Source organism: Budorcas taxicolor, chromosome 16 (assembly GCF_023091745.1).
Source record: "Budorcas taxicolor isolate Tak-1 chromosome 16, Takin1.1, whole genome shotgun sequence".
NCBI classification, from domain to species: Eukaryota; Metazoa; Chordata; class Mammalia; order Artiodactyla; family Bovidae; genus Budorcas; species Budorcas taxicolor.
Window position 1 is genome coordinate 30124677 of NC_068925.1, and position 21483 is coordinate 30146159.

Consider the following 21483-nt stretch of genomic DNA (forward strand, 5'->3'; position numbering starts at 1 on the left):
AAATATAGCAGGAAAACCTTGAGTTAGGCCAGAAACTATAAATGAAAAAAGTTGATAACTGAACTTCATTACATTAAAATGCCTGCTCATCAAAAGGCACTGCTAAGAAAATGAAAACACAAGGCATTCCTGTAAAAGGGTTACATCCTGAAATATAAGGAACTCTTACAAGTAAAACTAAGAAAAAAGCCAGAAAAGGGGCAAAAAGTGTGAACTAATACTTCATCAAATCATAGCCATGGATGGCAAATAAGCACATGAACAGATGCTCAACATATACTTCACTGCAAATGAAAACCACAATGAGATACTACCTATTAAATGGCCAAAGTGTTTTAGACTGACAAAGTGCTGGTGAGGATATGAAGCTACTAGAAATCTCAGTGTTGGTGGGAATGCAAAATGGTAAAGCTACTTTGAAAAGCAGTCTGGTAGTTTTGTTAAAACCGACAAATTCTAATGGCGAAGACTAGAAACCTAAGTATCTTATACTAGTGAAGTAATACAACCCATTCATGGAGAGGCCAAAAATAAACTGAAACACCTATGACTTCAACAAGGATTTTCAACAAGGATTCCAAAGCTATTCAATGGAGAAAGCACAGTCTCTTCAAGAAATGGTGCTGGGACAGCCACATACTAAAGAACGAAGTTGGACACCCCCTTATCTAACTTCATATGTAAAAATTAACTCAAGGGGCTCCCCTGGTGGTCTGTCCAGTAGTTCCAATGCAGGGGACGGAGGTTCAATCCCTGGTCGGGGAACTAAGTCTACTAAGCCTGCAACTAGCCAGCACACTGCAACGAAGACACCGTGTGTCGCAACCGAGACTTGATACAGCCACGTAACTTAAAAAAACAGGTCTTAAATATAAAAGTATCAAACTATTAGACGCAAGGGCTTCCCTGGTGGCTCAGACGGTTAAAAACCCACCTGCAATGTGGGAGACCTGGGTTCGATCCCTGGGTTGGGAAGATCCCCTGGAGGAGGGCATGGTAACCCACTCCAGTATTCTTGCCCGGAAAATCCCATGGACAGAGGAGCCTGGTGGGCTACAGTCTACGGGGTCACAAAGAGTCAGACACGACTGAGTGACTAAGCACAGCACATCAGAAGCAAACATATAGATAAATTTCATGACCTTGGATTTGGAAGTAGATCCCTGTATTTGATACCAAAAGCACAAGCAACAAAAGAATAAGATAAACCAGACTTCATAAAAAGTGACAAAAGTTTGTGTGTCCAAGGGACATTAACAAGAATGTGAAAAGACAACTTCGAGAATAGGGGAAAATATTTAAAAATCGGATAAGGGTTTAATATCCAGGATTCAGAACAAACTCTTAAAACTTAGACACAAAAGACAAACAACTCAGTTTCAAAATGGGCAATGGAGGGACTTTCCTGGTGGTCCAGTGGTTAAGATTTCGCCTTCCAATGCAGGGGCTGTGGGCTCCATCCCCAGTCGGGGAGCTAAGATCGCACATGCCTCACGGCCAAAAACCAAAAACAGAAAGTAGAAGCAATACTGTAACAAATTCAATAAAGACTTAAAAAAAAAAAAGAAAAAAAAAAGAGGGCAATGGACCTGAATACACCTTTCTCCAAAGAAGATACAGAAATGGCTAACAAGTACTTAAAAGAGATAACCAACATCACTGGTCATTAACAGAATACAAATTTCAAATCCACCGTGAGATACTACTTCACATTCACTACGATGGCCTTAAAGAAAAACGAAAAGAGAGGTTGTGGAGAAACAGGAACTCTCACGTGTTGTTGGCAGGAATGTAAAATGGTACCACCACTGCAGGAAACAAATGTGGCAGTTCCTTAAGAAGTTAAAATTCTCATGTGATGCAGCCATTCTCCTCCTATATACCCAAAAGAACCAAAAATATTCAAATAAATACTCGTTCACAAATGTTCATAACAATTATTCACAACAGCCAAAAGTCCATCAACAAGTGAAGAGATAAACGGTGGTATATCCATACAATGGATTAGCATTCAGCCATAAAAAACACTGAAGTACTTGATATATCCCATATATAACTCGGATGAACCTTGAAAACATGCTTTGTGAAAGACACAAAGCATCACATATTGTATGACTCCTTATATATGAAATATCTACCAGGCAAATCCATAGAGACAGAATGGATTAGTGGTTGTCAAGCTAAAGGGATGGGAGGAGAAGAGAATGGGCTCATTTTTAACAGCTATGGGTGTTCTTCTGGGCAGATGGAAAAATATTAGAGGCACTGGCTGCACACTCTAAGCGAATCACACATTTTAAAATGATTAAATGTCACTGAATTGTATACTTTACAACGACATATATATTTATAAAAAAGAGTAAAGCTATTGTGTATTTTTTTGTTGACAACCAGTGCTTTTAATTACATTTTAAAACAGCATTCTGAGCTCTGCCTATGGCTCAGTGGAGACTAAGAAGCGTGAAGCAGCCAGGCTATTATGTATTGATAGATTATGAAAGTAAATTTTTAAGTTGAAAAAGCTGTCGAGTATATACAGTAGGGGAGAATTTATAAATATGTACTTATTTACTTGGTTTTACATAACACAAATGAAACTTGTAATATTGCTTGCCGTCAGAGGGCAAGGTGAGTGGCTGGCGACAAGGTAGAAGCTATTTTTTATAGAAGCTTGTACCTATATATTGTTGTACCTTTTGTATTCTGAACCATGTAAATGCATTAATATTAAAAAAAAAAAACTAAGAAAAATAAAGTTAACATGGAAAAGTAAAGTACAAAGCTAATCAAAACAATTTTGAAAATTAAGGGGAGATGGGACCTTCACTCTCTCAGATATTTAGACTTGTGTAAGACTAGACCAAAAAACAAAGAATAGAGAAAGGTCCCCAAACAGACAAATACACTCACAGTATGAATACATACATATGTTTTGTCTCTATGTATCAGACTTATATAAACAAATAAATATAAAAATTCACACAGGGTAACTAGTCTATGAAAGATAGTAGAATAATCTTAGTTATCCCTATAGAAAAATAAAGTAGTAACTCCTGCTGCTGCTAAGTCGCTTCAGTTGTGGTCAACTCTGTGAGACCCCAGAGACGGCAGCCCACCAGACTCCCCCGTCCCTGGGATTCTCCAGGCAAGAACACTGGAGTGGGTTGCCATTTCCTTCTTCAATGCATGAGAGTGAAAGTGAAGTCACTCAGTCGTGTCCGACTCCTAGCGACCGCATGGACTGCAGCCCATCAGGCTCTTCCATCCATGGGATTTGCCAGGCAAGAGTACTGGAGTGGGGTGCCATTGCCTTCTCTGAGTAACTCCTGCCTCACACCAAAAATAAATTTCATGTGTACTTGAGACACAAAACACATTTTAAAGAGAATCTTTATAGCCTCTGGGCTGAGGAAAACTTAAAGTGGATATAGAAAACACAAACCATGAAAGTTTAATAAATTTAAAGTAAAAATTTCTAAATAGTAAAAGCACAAGATAAAGGATATAAATATGCACTTCATAAATGGCCAGTAACATAAAGAGATGCTTATCCTCACTGGTTATTAAGGACATGCAGTTAAACCACACATAAGGTTTTAGTTTTACCTCCATCCAATTGGTAAAATACCAAAATCTGACAATTGGCACTAAAGACGTGGAACAAAGGCACCTTTGTATATTGCTTTTGGGAATTTAAATTGACACAATCATTTGAAGAATAATTTCACATCATCTAGAATAGTTGCAGATTCATGCAGCTTAAGACTTAATTCTATTTCTTGATATATACACAGGAAACTGTTGCATATGAGTATAAACAGACACATACAAGAATATTTATAGTAGTGGAAACCTGAGAACAACCCTAAATATCCAAAAGCAGGAGAATGACTCCATGGTGTTATATAGTATCCACATGACGAATTACTCTTGGCATAGAGCTATATGAAGCTAATCACTAAAATAAAATGCAGATCAGAATAAACAAACTATCCAATGATATCATTTTATATAAAATCAAAAGCATTCTGCAAAAGCAAACTATTTTGGCAACCAAACTTTTCTGGCAACACACAATTATTATAAAAGTCATATGGAATGATAAACACCAAAATTAGAATTATAATTATCTTTGCGAGCAAGAAAGAGGAATGGTAATCAGGGAAGGTACACAGGGCTCAACTCTTTCATTCATGTTTTACTACTTTGGCAAGATCTGAAGCAAATAAGGTAAAAGGGCACATGTGACCAAAGGGGGTTGTAGGTACATGAGTACTCATATTATGTTCTATACTTTAATGTACACTAGAATTGTATCATAATTGAAAATGAGAAAAAAAGATCAGAAGGAAGATTCCCAAATGATAACTATTATTTCCTGGTTGTAGGTTTATAGTTTTATTCTTTTCCCCTATGCATACTGTCTAAATCTTCTATAATAAATGGGTATGGCTTTTATAATGGAAAAAAAAAAAATCAACGAAAGTTACATACTTTAAAACTCACCTGGTAAATTCAAGACTGCTAACTCTCCACTAGAATCCATTTCTTTCTCCTAATAACCACAGACAAGAGTGCCCAGCAAGAGACACTGCAGCTAGAGGAGGCCATGTAACTAAGTACTTGCTAATGGAAAATGATCCAGGAAATAAGGGTTTTGCCCTTCAAATTAGGCATGAGTCCCATCCCCCTCCCCTGGCTGAATCAGGAATGTGATCCCTGCAAGCCTGAGTCAGCCATGCACACAGAAACAAGACCGTCCCTCAGGATAATGGAGCACTAACATTAAGAATCTGGGGCTCTGGGAATGCTGGAGCCCACCTGCCCGGCAACATCTGCCTTCTCTGGCCTGTTTGAGATAGCAAACTATGTTTCTTGAACTACTTTATTTTTGAGTCTCTGTTGTCCCAGATTAGCCAGTATTCTAATTAATAATGGCAGGAAAGACAACTTAAAGGTTGTACCTTCCATTTCTTCTCTTTAAGTTACCATTTAAGAACAAAGAACTGTCTTTTAGAAAGGCCATCTAAAAACTACATTAACAAATCAGTGGCTGAATCTCTACCAATTAATCTAGAAATTAATGAAGTATTCCAATGTAAATCCCCAATAAGACTTTTTCATGAAATACAACCACCTAAAGATTAAATTCATATGGAAGAAAGGTACAAAAATAGCCAAGAAAAAGTATCAAAAGAACAGAGGAGATTTACCATGTATCAAAATATATTTTAAAACTATAGTAAAGTGTAGTATTAGCACACAAATGGCCAAATAGATAAATGGAACAGAATTCAGAAACAAACTCATATATATATGGAAATAACCAAAACATAAAGGAAAAAACTCAATAAAACTGATAACATAGTTTATAACATCTATGACCAAACAGACACATACACACAAAAAAAACCACCATAAACAAAATTAACAAACCAGCAATAAACTGAGAGAAAACACTTAGATATAATGTATGATCAGTATATAAACTGTATTTTTAAATGCTAATAAATCAATATAAAATTACCCAGTTGAAAATGGGTAAAGGACATAAACAGGCAATTTATAGAAGAGGAAATACATATAAGCGATAAAAATAGATGCTTAATCTTACTAGTTAACTGGGAAATACACAAAATTTCATTTTTCCCCATCAGATTAACCAAAATTAAGTCTGATAAAAGAGAAAAAAGCAGTATTCTCATACATTACCAACCTTAGTGTATTAGAGGGGAAAGTAGTTAACCACTTGGAAGCACCATTGGTAGGGTGTATTAAAATTAAAAATGCAGACTTTATCCAGCAATTCCACTACTTGGTATCTACTCTTGAAAAAGTCATGCACATTTGCAGAGACATATAAAAGAGTGTTCACTGGAACATCATTTATAATAAAAAGTTGGAAGTAACTGAAAAACGTTCACTAACAAAAAACAGCCAGAGTCACTCCATAGCACACACAGCAGGCTGAGAGAACACAGGAGACCCATACTAAACAACAGGAAACACTCTCCAAACACAACCTGAAAAAATAAGCTGCAAAGTGTAGACCTTTTGGAAACATGTTTACATTTCTGTATTTTGCCATGCTCCCCTTTCAAAAAAGTCATGTTATCTGTCATATTAATGATCTTAGAAAAGGGTAAAAATTGTTATAACTGTACAGATATGCCAGAAAGGTTTAAAAAAAATCAGCAACTGTGACCGAATTTGTACTTGCTCTTTTCAGAAACAGGTAAGTCACTAGTTCACTGCAGGGCTGACCTGAGCCACCACACACAAGCTTTCAGCACAGATGAGTAACTGTTTATACTTTACCTACGTTTGGACTGCCTGAGTCCAAATGCCAATGTCAGTTCTGGAAATGCCATCCACTTAGTTTCCTGGTACAAAATTAAGTACCCTAATCAATTCACACCTTACAAGTGGCATGTCAACTAACAAAAATAGAGTCAGTGCCTCCATCTTTAATTATAAAACAAATCAGGTAACATAGTAAGCATCTGAAAAGTGTAACCTACTCAAAGGTGTTGAAGTAATAATTAACTTAGTCTTAAAAGACTCTCAGTAAGAAAGCTGAAGAACCCTAGGCAAATGTATGGAGAAGCCAGTCCAATACGGGTTCATAGACGTTTTTACGGTCAAGGCTCTCTGTAGCATGGTTTCCAAGATGTGCTCACATATCAACAACTCTCTTTAACTGTTCCATGATCTGCCTTCATGGTAGCAACAAACGACACAGGGGGGAAAAAAAGGTGGTAACCTCAGTTAGCGTCTCCGAATTTCCAAAGCGGAAAAAAAAACTTAATGTCCAAGTCTCCTGACATTTCAGTGGGGTCATTTTAAGAACAGCTTGTGGCATTTCACATCACACTGACTGTGGCATGCCTCGCACTGCTGCTTCCCCAGGTGCTGCACCTAAGGAGACACTTTAAAGTAGCATATTCCGTCTTCAAGGAATATGCTACACCAACAGTTTGACAGGGGAAATATAGTAAGTCATTTTAATTACAAGTCGGTTGTCTTCCCTTCCATCAAGAAATCTAGGGATTCCCTAGTGGTTCAGATGGTGAGGATTCTGCAGGCAGTGCAGGAGACCTGGGTTCGATCCTGGGATGGGATGCCACCTGCTCCAGTGTTCTTGCCTGGAGAAAGCCATGGACAGAGAAGCCTCATGGGTTACAGTCCATGGAGTCACAAAGAGTCCGATATGACTAAGCAACTAACACGTTCACAAGCTACAGGACACTTTCAAAACAAAAGTCTGAAAAACTGTTAACCTATTTTAACAAACTAGGGTAATCCACAGCAGAAACAAAATAATCAGCCAACAATAGTTTTGTTATTGTTTAACTTTTTAAAACAGACCATTTAAAACATTTCTTTTCCTCCTACCCAAATGATGAAATACAGAACTAATGCTTCAAAGAATAACTATATTAATGAAACATCAACAAGTTACAGATAAACATTTTAATTGATTAAATATATTATTTTCAAGATCTTTTGGAAATCGCACTTGTAATATTCTATTCGACAGCCAAAGGCAATAAAAAAAGTTTAAAACCAAAAATGTTCTGACATGAACATGTGACAGGAATTGCTGCTATGTGAAGTAACATACACTGCTCCCAGGAACAATATTTTCAGAGAATAATTCATCTTAACATGTGCAAGGACAAATCTGTAATCAAAGGCTGGAAGAAATATATATTAGTGCCTGCTTTTTAAAAGTTTATTTTACATTTTAAATACAGTATTTTCTCATTAAAAAAAAAAAAAGCCAGGAGGTGCCTAACCCCATGGTTTCTATACCATATACACAAGAGCTGATGGACAATGGGACAAACCTTCTGAGTTTAACAAAATGAACACCTAGAACCCGGGACTACTGAATTGAAATTAAAAAACACAAATTAAGCACTGCTTAGGAGAAAATAATCCAGTTTCCGAATAACCAAAAGAGAACAGAGTTAGATATGTACAAAACCAGGTATTAAAAAACAAAAAATGCAGCACACAAAAAAACAAACAGCCCCTTATGTAGTGAACTGTGTATACCGCAGCAAGGAAACCCTCCTACAAGAAATGATTTACGATCAAAAATTTTAAAAGTCTAAGTATTTCAGTAACAACATATAATAACAACATTATGTGTATATTGCCATCTTTGTAATTTTCTATCTATACCATCCTTCTGAAAACAAGAATCTCTAGACTAGTCAATCACTTACACAAATTTGAGGCAATTAATCCATATTTGTTTCTAGTAAGGAAAATAAAGATGTACCTCCTTCCATCAATGAAGACATAATACAGATTAAAGCTATAAAAAAATTTAAGCATGGCCATATGCATTTCCAATTCTTTCTATTAAGTAATTCCCAACTGGGATCATGTAGGATATGTGCCTAAGTAGTATCAAATCAAAAGAAAATGGACTATCTCTGGCAGTGATTTCCATATTAGTGCAATGTTATTCACCATACACTGAATTATATTTAAATGAGCTTATATATTTTAATTCAGTAGGTGTCAATTTGTTTACAAAATCCCTAACTATATGCTTGTGTAGAAAACAGTTTCAACTTGAGATGCTCAAAAAAAAGCTAAATAAAGGTAAATCAAGACAAAAATGAATTCCTTTTTTTGCTTTGCTACTGGTAGCATACATACCAGATGAGAAAAGGGCCAAGGGTTTGTGGAGGCTTGCTAATTTGCTAAGATGGATGTTTTCAGTGTTCTATGTGTCTTGATACTTCAATTATCAATTAGGTTTGAACATTCTATATTAAGATTATTCAGAAAATAATTATCTGTAACATAGCTCTGAACTAAACAGCAGTACCCAAAGCGAAACAATCTGGGTCACTTAGAATAAGATCAAATTGAGGCAATTTCTTTTCTATTATAATCTGTGACACCTTAAGTTTCAAAAATGGTGACCTCGGATGAAAGTGAGATGTACCTCATGTAGACTATTACAGGATTTCAAATCAGAGGGCACTGTAAAGTAACTATGGGCTCTCAGAAAACACATAGAGCAGGCAGCAATGGACTAGCCATCAGCCAGGTGGGGTCAATGTTGAGCCGTTTTATTTTGGAGACTTTGAAAGATTTAACACGTAGCTCGTGTAACATCAGCATCCACTCGTGACTCTGCTGGTCAGCACCGAAGGGCTGGATGAGTCTGAGGAGTCCCTTTAACCCCAAAGTACTAACGCTCAAGAGTTTCAAGGAAATCCTGATTCCCAGCAAGAGTCCCAACCCATCAGACCAAAATCAACAGGGTAAACACTGACTGCAATGCTCCACAAAAGTCAAAGAAATTTCCAAATTAAATGCCATCTTCCGCTCAACCCTAGACTCCAGACTCTGTAACAACTTTATCTAGTATAATAGACTCTGTAGTAGACTGACTTTGACCTCCACAAAGAGTAGGAGTTGTCAAACTTGAGGAGGTAGACTCCTCTCCCTGGATACTGGTGGCTGCCGGCGTATACCTCCTCATGACAGTCCCGCCGGTACACAGGCACAATCTCATCCAGCACGGGCTTGTTGGCATTCTTTTTGGCCTTCTCTTCAGGACTGATGTTCTCTGTGAAAGAAAACAGAGACAAGTCAGAGTGAAGAGATTCAGGAAAAACACACGTCTGCCTCAGGCATTTTAAGCTCCATCCTTTCTTTGAGAAATTGCTCATTAAGAATTCTCTCAATCCATTCTACAACTTATGGGCATGTGAATGTGTACTGATTCCTTCTTGTATCTGAGCAGCTGCTATGTACCAAGCACAGCACTTTCTGGGCCCTGGGAGCCCAGTGGCAAGCATCTGGTGGCGGCAGCAATCAGCAGCCTCCCTCCCTCTGTACTTGAACCACTGTTCCCCTCACTGTTCCCCTTCCACATCCACTCAGTTCCTAACTCCTCCCAACAGGTAGGGCATCATTCATCTGAGTAAGACCATGGAAAATGCTGCTGTGACCCTCTTCTTCCCAACAATATGGAAGTCCTCTCTTGTTTTGGGAATGGGGAGAAGGGAGCTTATGAGGACTATTATTTTCTACTGATCTTAAATACAAAGAGAGAGGATGTTATTTTCTTAAACAAAATGAGAAAGACAGAAAAGAGGTAGACATTCAGAGAAAATTCAATCACTTTCACTAGGCCTGTGTAACCCAAGGATGATCCCAGTGGCAAAAAAATAGGCTTTGATGCTAGGTTTGCCCCAGGTTAACAGTTTTTTGAACTGTAATGATATGAGGTTAGGAAAAAAATACCTGTAGAAACCTGTAGGAATGAAAACTTATGAACCAGCTGAAAAGTCTTAGTTTAACACAGTAATATAAACAGCCTCAAGGAAAACTGTTGTTGTTTTTAGTCTCTTTTGAGACCCCATGGACTACAGCCTGCCACACTCCTCTGTCCATAGGATTTCCCAGGCAGGACTACTGGAGTGGGTTGCCATTTTCTCCTCCAGGGGATCTTCCTGACCCAGGGTTGAGCCTGCATCTCCTGTATCGACAGGCAGATTTGTTACTACTGAGCCACCAGGGAAGCCCCTCAAGGTAAACAGATCAAGGGAACATTTAGCATAGATTTTAAAAGACTTTCAGGTTTGCAATATGGCAGAATGAATTACAGGCACATGAGTCAATTATATGATGACTGTCAATGGCCACTATTAGGAATTTAAACCAGGAAGGTCTAAGAAACTCTCAGCCGAGAGGAGCTTAAGGAGACTTGTTACTACAATGTGGCATCCTGGATGGGATCCTGGAACATTCAGAAAAACTAAGGAAATCTGAAGAAATATGGACTTTAGTTAATAATATATCAACACTGGTTCATTAGCTAAGATGAATATACCATGGGACAAGGTAAGATGTTAACAATAGGGAAAAACTGGGTTTCAGAACTCTTTGTACTATCTCTTGCAATATTTCTGTAAATTTAAAGCTATTCTAAAATAAAGTTTATTCAACAATAGTAGATGACAAATAGGCCCAAATCACATTTGTTTTATCATAGCAATACTACTTAAAATTACATGTCCTTCATTTGCAAATGAGAGATACAAGTCGTTCTAAGTACACACTACTGCCCATAAGGATATCCATGAAATAGATTACTGGGCCCATTAATTCAGGATCCAAATTTTGCTCAAAAATTTACAAAATTAAAGGTTATTAGGACAGATGAAAGATGCATCTTTCTTCAATCTAAGCAGACTTGGGACCGAGAAACAATCAAGTGGAGGACTACAGCAGCAGGGTGGATTACCCATCATGTCTTCCTCAGAGAAAACAAACTCCTCCATCTTTCAAGACCTAATGAAAAAAACTAAAACAATAAACAAAAAACTGGACTTTGCTTCCATCTTAAACCAAGCTGAAAGGACCCCACATAAAACAAAACACACAATGTGGATAAGACCTGGCAGCACAGCAGCCTCCATAAGGAGGCACGTGGCAAACAGAACCATTTTGAGTTAAATCTTCACTGCTGTTACTTTTTTTGGGGGGGCGGCAGGGGGAGGTGGCTCTGCCATGTGGCTTGTGGGATTCTCAGTTCCCTGGCCTGAACCTGGACCATGGCAGTGAAAGCCCAGACTCCTAACCACTAGGCCACCGAGGACCTCCCCTCACCGTTGTTACGAGTGCAGAGGCTTCAATGGGTCAGTTTTAGTTGCAAATCACGTTACAGGTAATCATGACGGGTAATGCCACTTTCCATTTGAGGCTATCATATATTAGTGCAAAGGTCAAAGGTGTCTAGCTTCTCACCTTGAGTGAGGCACTGAACCCTAGCCATTTTCATCAGTGCTCTTCCCAACAGCAATAACACAATGATAATCAGCTGAGGGATCAGACTACGAAGTATCCTGCTTTAAAAGCTCTCAAGCTTACAAACCAGGAGAAATAGATTACTTCAACCCACTTAATAGAGAATTCTCTTATTATTCACAAAGCTCTTTAAAAATACAGTAATTTGCATATACTAAAAACTTCCCTTCCCAAGCATGTGCAAATCACCTGATTGTAAGGAGTCCCCGTGTGCATCAGAAAGACTAGTAAAGGGCTTAGTCCTGTCCTGATGCTGCTAAGGGGCACCTGAGACAACAGAAGTGGCACCTGCCCTGCACACTCAGGTCTCTCTGGTTTCTTTTTTCTCCCTACTTTGACATTTTTTTGGTCTGGTTCAGTCAGCAGTATTCACGTGCAATGCTCTCCCTTGCTGGTGGTACTCAGAATAAAGACTGCTGAAAACAAAATGCTAAAAGAGAAAGCAGCTCCTAAATGACACTGGCCCATGTGTGTGTGTTGCCAGACACGACCTGAAGGGGCTCAGAGTATCTTGGTGATGTAACCGAATCACCAAGATTCAGCTTGTCTATCAAAAGCAGACTGAACTTTTAGCCTCCCTCCATGTACCTTCAACAACTACCTCTTTAAACGTATCCCAGTGTAGTCTCTGTGATTACTTACGCTCTTAAATATGCAGTTCACTTATAAGTCACCTGAAAGGTTAGTTACGGTCAAGAACTGAAGGTGCTTTCCCATTCTCCCAGTCAGGGCACTCCTTCCATACTACTCTATCAAGTCAACAAATATTTAAGTACTTATTAGGTGGATACAAAAGCTCTGTGTTCTAATTTTCTGGATAATAACAAAATTAAGAAAACTACTTTCTCAATCAATAAGCAATACATTTTACAACCTACTTCCTAGACCAAGATAGTTGTTTTTGGTTACACAAGACATGTGGGATCTTAGTTCCCCGACCAAGTATTCAACGTGTGCCCCTTGCCTTGGAAGCCTGAATCACCAGGGAAGTCCCAACATCAAGACAGCTGAGACTGTCACTGGAAACATTTGATTTTGTCTAGTTAGAGAAAATACATCTTAGGATAACAACCTAAAAAGCTGATATCAGAAATATAAATTCCAGAGTTGGCAGAATTTCTTGCTTGCTCTTTTATAATTTTTCAAAATGACCTTGCACATTTGGCTTTTCAACACACAAGGCTGAAAAGTGTAACAGCATTCAGAAAGCAGTAAAATAAACTGTCAAACAGACTTCCCTGGCATTCATAACAATTCAGGCCCCAATCACTCAGGAGGCTAGCTTCTTTCACAATCTTTTCAGCCTAAGGTCCCACCACTGAAACGTTTGATCCCTGTCCAGGAAGTTAATCAGGAAGCATGAGGTTGGCTGACATCAGAACTGCTACCATTTCTGCAAATGCACAACCCAGCTACTGAACATGGACCAATGGCTCTACCTTCTTCCTCCTCGTCGTCATCGCTGGACTCACTGACATGCACGCTGACAGCAGTGTTCGGAGAGTCTGTCCATTCAAAATATACCCCAAACCCAATGTCATAATTGTCTGTAGCAAATTCCCAAAAGAGATACGATCCCTCTTCATGGGTGGGTACTCGAACAGTGACTACTTCTCCTCGGCCCACTGTAATCACGGAATCCGCATCCTGCCGAATCTTCTCTTTAAAGTCTTTGATCTGGGGTCGTGTCCACATGGATGGAGCTGCGATTACTGGAAGAGATTCTAAAGGCAACAGGAATTACAAAGGATAAAGAGGATGAGCCTTCACTTGTAGGCAACAATACCTGCATAGGACCACCTGCCCAGCCACATGCAGGCACCAAGTGCAGTCTGGTCTACCTTATATCGAGGACTTTAAAAGCCTCCCCGTGGAATTCTCTCCCCACATTCCTATATTTAATAACACCACAGGTATTCAGAAGTCAACGTCCCATTTTAAGTAACAAATGCAAACCATATTCTTAAGAAGGATTTTTTTCCAGTACTCTAACTGCATGCGGGCATGGAAGAATGACCTTGGAAACTTCCTAGCTGGAAACAGGGAAACATTCAAACAGAGAGAGATCTGGACTTAAAATAAATTCATTTTTGGATGTGAACAAAGGCTGGGCTTTGACTTCAGACTCTGTCAGAAAAAAAAAGTCTTGACCTTGGAGTAAACCAAAGCTCTAAGGGAGGGGTTACTCTAAGGAAACTCAGAGAAAAACTTGGATAGGAATGGAACTGCTAGCAACTGAGGAAAAATAGGTAATGTCTTGTTACTGAGAAATATCTATGTGCACTCAATAGGTTTTCCAGAGTTATTCAGAGCCTTTGACAAAAGATTTATTTGAAAATACTGGCAAACTCTTAATAGGAAAAAAAGGGGAGAGAGGAATTAAGGTATTTCAAGGTCTTTTCTGCAACTATTCTATTATTTGTTTTAAAAAGACAAGGAAACCAACTTTCTTATGAACTACACTACCATCATCTCTGATCAGTCACTGAAATGGTCTCTTATTCCTTCTTACTTGGGAACTGGTACTCTTGATTCAGACCTCTCAGCTTAAGTGCCCCTTCCCCAGGAAAACCTCTGGTAACCTTAACTAGCTTGTATCTCCATATTATGTGCTTTCACACTGTAATGGACTTTTCTCTCCACACAGTACTTACCACAGCCACAATCTGCATTGTATGTGTGTTATTTTGCTTCACCCCTGTAGCCCAACACCCAGAAAATCTTGAACCAATTGTTGAATGAATGAATGAGCTGCCCGTGAAAAGGTAAGTAGACCTTTGAAAATCTAAATTATCTTACCGGTAATATGGTACTTCTGTCTCAAAAAATATATTGTGAATATATGGTAAAGAGCCTACAAGTTGGCACCCAGTGATCCTTACCGTAGGTATTCACGTACTTGTAAAGTCACCACTAAAAATTCACCAGGACCAACAGAATACGGCAGCAGTACTGACGCACTCCTTCCAAAGCCAGGGCAGGAAGGACACTGCCACTCTTGCTGTTTCCCTCTGCATCATGTTCTCTAGAGGAAGCCAGCCACTGTGTTGAGAACACTCAAGCAGCCCTTTAGAGAGGCTCCATGGGGCGAGGAATTGAGGTCCTCCTGCAAATGGCCAGCATGAACTTGCCAGTCATGTGAGGGAACCACTTTGGAAGCAGTCTCTAGTCCCAGTCAAGCCTTCACATGAGGCTTGACCTCATAAGAGGTCAACACCATAACCTCGTAAGAGACCAGAACCACCATCACTCAGTTAGTGTGTGTGAGTCTCTCGGTCGTGTCTGACTCTTTGCGACCCCATGGACTGTAGCCTGCCAGGCTCCTCTGTCCATGGGATTCTCCAGGCAAGAATACTGGAGTGGGCTGCCACTTCCTTCTCCAGGGAATCCTCCTGACCCAGGAATGGAACGCACTGTAGACAGATTCTTTACCATTTGAGCTACCAGGGAAGCCCACCACTCAGCTAAGGAGTTCTGCAATCCCTAACCCACAGAAACTGTGAGAGATAATAAATGTTTAATTAGTATTTTAAGCTGCTAAATTTGGGTACCATGTGTTACACAGCAACAAATAACCAATATATAAAATAAGACAACGCAAAGGACATCTGATTTACTCTTCTAAACTATTCCAAGAGTCACCAGAAGCATCAGAGCCAGATTAAAAAGAATGAAAAAGCATTCAACTCTCACAAATATGTAATTGCTCTCAAAAGCTAATTAATCTGACTTTCCAACTTTTGCTTTTCATGAGTCTGAATTATAGTATCTGGATGGAAGTGCACATACACAGCCATACCTTTTGGTCCATTCTCCAGGGCTTCTTCGGCGGCTTCTCGTTCAATCTCTTTTTCAGTGTTGTCAGTGTGGGTTTTGGCCTGTCCATTAACTGACATCATATCACTTGGTGTAGTTGCATTCACTTTTGATGATGTAGGAGAGGAAGCCCCAGCTACTGATACTTCCTGTTGTTTCTGTAATGCTGCCTATAAGTCAAGAAAAAGTGAAGACACACTGACCAGGAAGGCTAAAAATGGGACATTTACCCTGAGATGCATTCTGATCCCATCAGAATTTTTGCCTCATCAAGTAGCTCCAAGAAATTACTATACACTTTGTCAGTTTTTATCCTATCTATAACGAATACTAGTATAATAATATTCTGAGGACCACATTCTTGTGTCCTAAAGATCACTAGAAAAACTAGGAAAAATTAAAGTAGGTAGAAATAATCACCCCAAATAAAATTATTCTAGGTAAAAACTCAACATGGAAACATCAGTTCTTAAAACTGATAGATATCTTTATACATAGAAAAATTATCACAAACTAAAGACTGCTAATCAAGTAAAAAAAAAATACTGACCTAAAAATTAAATAGGCTTATAAAATAGAGTTTGAGGTCAAAATAATTTCTTTAAAAAAATGCATCACTTTACATAATTATGATTAAAGTATGTATTTTCATAAACGTAGAGTTTAAAAGTCCTTTGAAAAATGGAAAATAAAAACAGCTTAAATCCAAAGGACAACTACTTTAGGACATTCCTCTCATATTAAAATGAACAAATATTAGTATTAACATTATGAGAAATGCCTAAGTATTACATAACTTTTGGGGAAACTTTAAATAAAATTAACTATAACAAACATATAGAAAAGTACACAAATCACAAATGTACAGCTTGATCAATTTTCGTTAGACGAACATACACAGAGATCAAGACATTATCTGCATCCCAGAACCCTTCCTGGTGCCCCTTTCCAGAAAGTCCTTCAAGGGTAATGATGAAACTAACCTGTAAAATTACAGGTTTGGCTCTGCCTGTCTTTGAACTTTAACATAAATGAAATTGTATATTATATGCTCTTTTTTGTGTCTGGCTTCTTTTATTCAACATTTGTTTGAGAGGTTTATCTATAAAATCACAAGTATATAACTATTTTGTTTGCACTGGTATTGCTATTGTAAAAATAGGAAATTTACCCAATGTATTGTTATGCATATTAGGGCATTTAAGTAACTTAAAACTAAAATATTAAGTTATATAATAAGTGAGCATATATTTACAACAGTTTAAAGAAAATAGGGAAAAAAAGCCTGCATAATTTCATGGGTTAGGGATAATGATACATTTTGGCCTATCTGAAAACACAGATTTCATTTAATGAAATCATTACATTACTAATCATTTACAAATCAGTTGCTTAAGCAGCAACACCTCTCTCTGCTGCTAGTGCTGGTTAGCAAAACACTTAAGATTTTAAAATACCTTCTTCCAAAGCCTAGATTCTCAGTAATTTCCCCATCAGTTTTCTAAGAGCACCAGCTTCCAGAAAATAGGCATACAACCAAGACAAGTCAGCACACTCACAACATTTCACTGCATGACAGGAAAGCAAAAAATAAAAAGGAATTTCTGTTGATGATCAATTGGTCAGCTCAAATGGTCCCTCCTCAGTTTAGGCTTTTGTTGAAACTCTCTAGCAGAAAGAACAACTCCCTACCCTGTGATCCCACTGAATATGAGTATACATCTATTATACATAACAGATCACAATTATTTATTTATATAATCTCTCTTCTATACTCCAGGAAGTTTTTAAAAGCACAGAAAGGCATAGGAACAATAAAACACTCGTGTAACCACACCCCAAATTAAACAAGTGTTCCCATTTTTTGTCATTTTGCTCAGTATTTATATAAAAACTAATACTTCATGGGGCCGAAGTTCCCTTGGTTCCTTCCCCAGTTCCTCTCATTCTCTCTTAGCAGAGACAACCAATCAATCTGATAAACTGAGTCTGATCACTGCAATCTAAATTATGGCTTTCTAATTCTATTTCAAAGATTTTTGGTTTTACCCTATTTGACTGACTTTGTTCTCACTAAATGATAGCAACCTGTAAGCAGGACAGTGTGAATGAGCTAGCCTATTAATAAATTATCTCAATATCCATCAAAGAAGTAGGAAAAGGGAGTGATATACTCAAGTATAAACAGTCTCTGGAGGACAGAAATTCCTCAAAAATACCACTTATTATCTTGTAACTCTGGTTTGACATCCTTTTCCTCTTCTCATGGATTATACAAAATCTGCAGTGCCTCTTAAACTGCTTCACTAACGCTAAAGACTCAGGGAAAAACATATTTTAGGTAAGGATATGAATTTTCAAGAAATTTTAAAGAGTGTGGCAACATAACAAAGATTACTTCACCTAACAAGAAATGTGGGGGCAACTAAAACACAACTCTTTTCCTTTTTTTAAATTTTAAGACATTTTATTAAATTTATAGAGAAACATAGTTTGTGTTTCGGTTTTTACTCTGGCCTCGCTGCCAAGGCAGGCGACTTGCGGGAATCTTTGTTCCCTGACTAGAGATGGAACCCAGGCCGCTAGCAGTGAAAGTGTCGAGTTCTAACCACTGGATCACCAGGGAATTACCTCACAACACTTTTCTTCACTCAGATATTTTGACAAGTAGTACCTGTTCTGTAACTGAAAATTAAATAAGAAAACTTACCTTAAAGTAAAACTTTAAGGTTAACTTTAAGGAGGCATTTTATGCCTCTGCAAGATGTAAAAAAATTAATGTTAAATCAGCTATCTTCCCTATGTATCAAATACTTTCACAGAACTATTTTCTTATTTCATTCCTCTGATAGTCCTGTGAGGTTAACAAGACTATGTAACAGGATTTCATATCCCATTCTTACTGGTTTGGAGAAAAGGCAGAAATACCAGAGCAGTAGATAACTAGACTGAGATCAAACAAGATAATGGCAAAGCTAGGGCAGAATCCAGGTGGTATGTGACCTCCAGTGCTGTGTCCTTCCCCTCAACCACCTGCTCCTGTGTGGAGGCAAGACTGCGGGGGCAGGAAGCCAAGGAGGACGGCCAATGTGCTGCAGGCAGGCAGCGCAGCTACTGCACCCAACAAAAGGGCAAGACGGACCCAACGAAGTTCTGCCTTAGGGACTGCGGGTCCTCCGATTAAAAGCTGGCCAGGACTATGACAGCAGTTGGCCTGAAGGCTGTCCTTGAACTAACACTGATCACCCAAGTCTCCATGGTTCTGGGACCACATTTAGAGCTATGTCAAACTCACTGGGATAACACTAGGTCCATACAAATTCCAAATACACTTATGACAATATAATAGAGGCCACATCATCTGTTGTTTCGAAATTATATACTTTCTTTCATAACTGCCACTGCAATGTTAAAAATCTCTTTTAATAAAGGTCACCTAAAAGTTACTTGATATCTGAGAGGCTAACTAATGCAAAAGTCATCAGCAACTGTTAAAAAAAGAACTTTGGTTTCAATGAAACTAAAAACCCTTTCTAAGGCTGAATCTGGGTGTTAGCTATCGTACCTGTTGCTGTGCAAGCTGGACTTGATACAGCTGCTGCATGTACTGCTGATAGTGTTGCTCCTGCAACTGGCGGATGAGAATCTGCTGCTGTTCGTAGTTCCCTGGATACTGTTGGGCTGCATACTGCTGGAACTGCACGGCAGTCTGGGAGTTTAGAGCTGCCATTATCTGCTGCCTAAAAACATTAAAAAATAGACACTAGTCTGACTACAGGAGATTGATTGTTCATGACCAAATAAAATCTCTGTTATTTCATTTTATAACGAATACCTCTTAAAAACGATTAAGGTAGTAATGTATACCAAGCAGCATGTATCCAAGGTCCAGAGAAAGATTTAAGAAAATAAACTTGGCTTTTAATTTTTCACTTAGGTTTTTCAAGGCCAACTTGAGATGGAAAAGGAGAATAATAAGCATATCACTGTCACTGCCATCATCATCATCACCATTTATTGTGCCCTTACAATGTGCCATGCAGTTTTTTCAGGGCACTTCTATGTACTAACCCACCTAGTTCTCACAACCACCCTGTGAGGTGGGGTTTCCACAAAGCAGAAAATGGAAGATTTCAGTGACTTGCCCAAGGTAACACTGTGAGTAGACGCCAGAGCCAGGATTCAAGTCTAGGCAGTCTGGCTCCAGCCTACAGTTTTTGCTGTAAGAAAAATGGATTGTCATTTATTACAGAGATGAGATATTTAACTGCTGGCCATGGTTTTTCTACATAAATATATATAAAGTAGTAAAAGGCTGAATAATAGCTAAAAGATGTTACAGGTGGCTCTGGTAAGTACAAATAAGGCCAGTGGAAATCTGAGCACCTTGGCATTTAATGCAAAGCAAGTCTTAAACAGGAACACTGAAGACAATATCTGGGTACACTTGGTCTAGAGATACTGATTTCTGTGAACTATTACTATTCCTTTTTTCCCCACATACAGGAACCACGTGCTTAACTCAGTCACGTGATCAACAGTAATGCCCTCTAAGGCATCTGTTAATAGGTAATAACAAAGCTAAATCTCACAAAGTCCTAAACAATGGGGATGACCCACAGAGATGTTATGGGGAGGGAGGTGGGAGGGGGGTTCATGTTTGGGAACACATGTAAGAATTAAAGATTTTAAAATTAAAAAAATAAAAAACTATAAAAAAAAAATGTGCAGAACAAAAATAAATAAATAAATAAATAAATAAATAAATAAAATAATAGATCTCACAAAGTCCTAAACAGAACATGACACTGGGTCCAACTAGGGTACCCCTCTCCCCAAAACAGAGTAGTATTCATAGCTTCTCTCCAAGGTAGACACAGACCCTGAGTCAGTCTGAAGCTTTTCTAAGGAAGTATTCACAAACAATGGGGAGAAAACGAAGGACTTGCATGTTGTCTGGTTTAATCTACATGTTATGCCACCTCTAGAACCACAGGCCTTCTCTTTGTTTTATGGGCATTAATCCCTTCCTCCTCATTCCCACAGCTCCCTCTTGAACTAATCCCTTCTGAGACAGTGGCTCTCACAGCCCTTACTGAATAAGAAATGGGTTCAGCCCCCAGGTCCTGTTCTAGGGGACTAGGAATACACATCTGACATAGGCTGAACCAAGAGATTCTCTGGCCTGGGAATTTTTAACCGGGTTTCTGTACTCTAGCCAGTCTCTGTCAGATGCATGAAAAGAAAGACCACGTAAATCCAGGCTGAGACAGCCTTGCATATGGCAAAGCACAGTGACAATTCGTAGAGAAGAGGAAGAACGCATCAGAGACACAGCCAAGAGAAGCAAGGACAGGAGATCATTATGGACCCAGAGACAGAGAACAAGCAAACCACCTCAGCTCCTCTTCTAGTGTCTGGGTTCTGGGAGCAAATCCCACATCTTTCTTCTTTTTGCAACCAAATGATGCTTAAGATGAGGCTCTCACCTTGGTAACACATCATTGGCACAAATGGCAATAGCTAATGCTGATCTACCTCCCAGTCGAACAAAACAGAGAAATATTCCAAGGCACACAAGGTGAACCGTCAGCGCAACAGTGTGGTGGCCCATCTGGCATTCTTAGACAATACCCGACAAGCATACTTTTGCTGCTCCAGCCGGAGTCTCTCTTCTTCTAGCCGCCTCCTCTCCTCTTCCTCCCGTCTGAGCCTTTCTTCTTCTTCTCTCCTACGTTTCTCTTCCTCCTTTTGCAGACGTTCCCGTTCTTCCTCTTCACGCCGCCTTCGCTCCTCCTCCTCCTTCCTAAGAAGTAAAGGACA

At 38.8% G+C, this 21483-nt stretch overlaps 1 protein-coding gene across 1 annotated transcript in view; it reads right to left on the reverse strand.

The window, feature by feature from the left end:
* Positions 1–6648: 6648 nt before the first annotated feature.
* ACBD3 (acyl-CoA binding domain containing 3) overlaps positions 6649–21483 on the reverse strand; it is a 38460-nt gene continuing 23625 nt past the window's right edge. The window contains exons 4-8 of the mRNA XM_052653754.1: positions 21308–21466; positions 19226–19400; positions 15644–15830; positions 13284–13568; positions 6649–9598 (exon numbers count right to left, since the gene is read on the reverse strand). Coding sequence (XP_052509714.1) covers positions 9387–9598; positions 13284–13568; positions 15644–15830; positions 19226–19400; positions 21308–21466 — 1018 coding nt within the window. The 3' untranslated portion in view covers positions 6649–9386. The remainder of the gene's footprint in view (positions 9599–13283; positions 13569–15643; positions 15831–19225; positions 19401–21307; positions 21467–21483) is intronic.